General features: G+C 52.8%; 1 protein-coding gene across 1 annotated transcript; it reads right to left on the reverse strand.

Moving 5' to 3' along the window:
• Positions 1–1,632: 1,632 nt before the first annotated feature.
• Positions 1,633–1,908, reverse strand: LOC125345743 (transcription elongation factor 1 homolog). Its single transcript, XM_048337786.1, has one exon. The coding sequence runs from the start codon at positions 1,882–1,884 to the stop codon at positions 1,633–1,635; it is 252 nt and encodes an 83-aa protein (XP_048193743.1). The 5' UTR covers positions 1,885–1,908.
• Between the last annotated feature and the right edge of the window lie 614 nt (positions 1,909–2,522).

The raw sequence follows: 2,522 nt of genomic DNA on the forward strand, positions 1-2,522 counted from the left end.
TCAAAGGTGGGTGGGAACCACCGTGTCTGGCATATTCATGGAGATGGGGGTTTCCCCAACCTTTTAACACGGCTGGGTGGCCTTGAACTGCCGTCTTCCTGATCTCTGCCTGTTGGACATCTGAAATAGATGCGTGGGAGTTGCCTACCAGGCACAGTTAGAATTTTGAGGGCATTAAGCCAGGAGCCAGGCTCACGTTTGTAATCCCAGCTTCTCAGGAGGCCGAGAGTCTAAGAATCTTCTTTATAAACTGGCCTAGGCATACAAATCTTCAAGACTCTCATCTCCAGTAAAGCAGCTAAATGCCAAACAGAGGTGTAGCTCAAGTACAAGAGCACCAGAGAGAGCCAAGCAAAAGCATGAGACCCAGATTTCAAACCCCAATCACATGACCAAAAACTGTTTGTAGAACTAATTTATATGATTAAAACAATAAAACATTTTTATTACTTTATTTATTGTTACTGATATTATAAGGTGATTTACAGAGAGGTTACCCTTTCATAAGTCAGGTAACAAAGACATCTCCTTTTTGACGATGCCACCCCTTACTTCCCTCTCTCCCCTGGCTACCCCATCCCTACTCAAAAGTGGTCGGTTTCCTTGTCAACATGGTGTTCAGTGAGTGCCAGTGGTCCTTTTGTTCAACTTTGTCCCCCGTTCCTCCAATCTGTGCCTCTCCTTACCCTCCCTAAGACACATCAGCCAACAAATGGACAAAAAGATAAGAAAAGTCAACCCTTGTTTCCATTACTGGAGTCCCTTGGATGAAAATGATTTGACGTGATAAGACGCACAGAGGCCTTGCACCTTGGTGATCCTCCCTGGATTTTCAAAGCTGTTTAGAAGTGGAAGAGGAGGCAAGTTCCTGGAGATGATCCCATTTGCAATGCTCCGAGAGCTGGGGCTGCTCACAGGATCCAGAGACGGGAGCTGGCGGTAAGGGCGGCTAAGGTCCAGGGCACGGAGGCCACTCTCCCCCCTCTCAGCACCATGATGCTCCAATGAGAGGCATAACGACATGCCATGGGATGTTTTTAGGCTTTTTGTTTGGCCCTCGGACTTGGCAGCTTTATGGAAGGACGACTATGCCCCCAAGCAGCTTCGCCCTTCTCATAAAAGCAGATGGATTTGAAGGGTAGAGGGGTGTGGGCGTTGGGGAAACGGGGTGGCCCGGGTCGGAGTCGCTGACTCTAGACCGCCTGGCCCAAGTCCCGGGGATCTGGGGCTCTGGTTCCCGGCTCCAGCAAGGGTAGGTGACAGGTGGGAAGTACGGGCTCAGCCAGGAGAGGGGCCGGAACTCTAGTCCACGGGAGGTGAGCTCCATGGTCTCGCATCTGCCTTTTTCCCTGGGACCTCAGGGAATCGCCCAGGGGAGCCGGAGCCCACAGGCCCATGGAAGGCCCAAGGGAGCAGCTCTCGGTCTACTGGACCAAATGGGGGACTGTTCTGTGATCCCCCATCCCGTTCACGCCACCACAGCCAAGACCACCCCGACTTCAGCCACAGCTGTTGTCACAGGCACGATGGGGGAGGGGGGTGGGGAGGGCTCCATACCCACACCTTGACTCTTGGAAGGTCTCCAAGGGCCCCGGGATAGGGGGCCTTCAAGGGGCCGCATCCTCCACGCGTCTACTCAGTGGCCGCCTCACAGGCGTCTATCCAATCACTGTACACATCCACGGGGTCCGACAGATGAGTGATGGGTGTCTGAAAGTCCTCGAGGCACACGGCACAAGAGATGACTCCCGTTTTGCGGGCACGGTCCATTTTCACATCGCAAGACTTCTCGTGGTTACAGAAGGGACAGGTGAACTCGGTCTCCAGGGTGCCCGTCATCTTCTTCTTGGGAGGCGGCTTGCGTTTGGACTTTCTGCGTCCCATAGCTGCAGTTAGGTAGAATCCCGACTCGCTCAGGCTGTGGCTCTGGCTCCTGCCCAGGTGGTGCTCACCCAGTCGACTGGCTTCTGAAGCCTGGAGGAGAGGGAAATAAATACTCAGGGTCAGGCCCCGCCCACGGCCCGCCCCGACCACACACCGGGAAGCCCCACCCACTTCCAAGGCCACTCAGCACGTGCCTACTCTAATTCCGAACCTCGCCTGTGGTGCCCTTCTGGGCATGCATGACTTCAGGCCGCCTCTAAGAGTTGCTCTTCCCTCTCTCTCTCTCTGTCTCTCTCTCTGTCTCTGTCTCTCTCTCTGTCTCTCTCTCTCTCTCTTTAGTTTTAGCCAGCCTGAGGCTTGAACTCAGGGCCTGGGCACTGTCCCTGAGCTTCTTTTCCCCCAAGGCTAGCGCCTTTTCTGTGTATGCGGTGCTGAGGAATGGAACACAGGGCTTCCTGTATGCAAAGCAAGCACTCTACCACTAGGACATTTTCCCAGCCCTGTTTTTATTTTATTTTATTCATTCATTCATCTCCTTCTTCTTCTTCTTCTTCTTCTTCTTCTTCTTCTTCTTCTTCTTCTTCTTCTTCTTCTTCTTCTTCTTCTTCGTCTTCTTCTTCTTCTTCTTCTTCTTCTTC

This window comes from Perognathus longimembris, chromosome 2 (assembly GCF_023159225.1).
Source record: "Perognathus longimembris pacificus isolate PPM17 chromosome 2, ASM2315922v1, whole genome shotgun sequence".
Taxonomy (NCBI): Eukaryota; Metazoa; Chordata; class Mammalia; order Rodentia; family Heteromyidae; genus Perognathus; species Perognathus longimembris.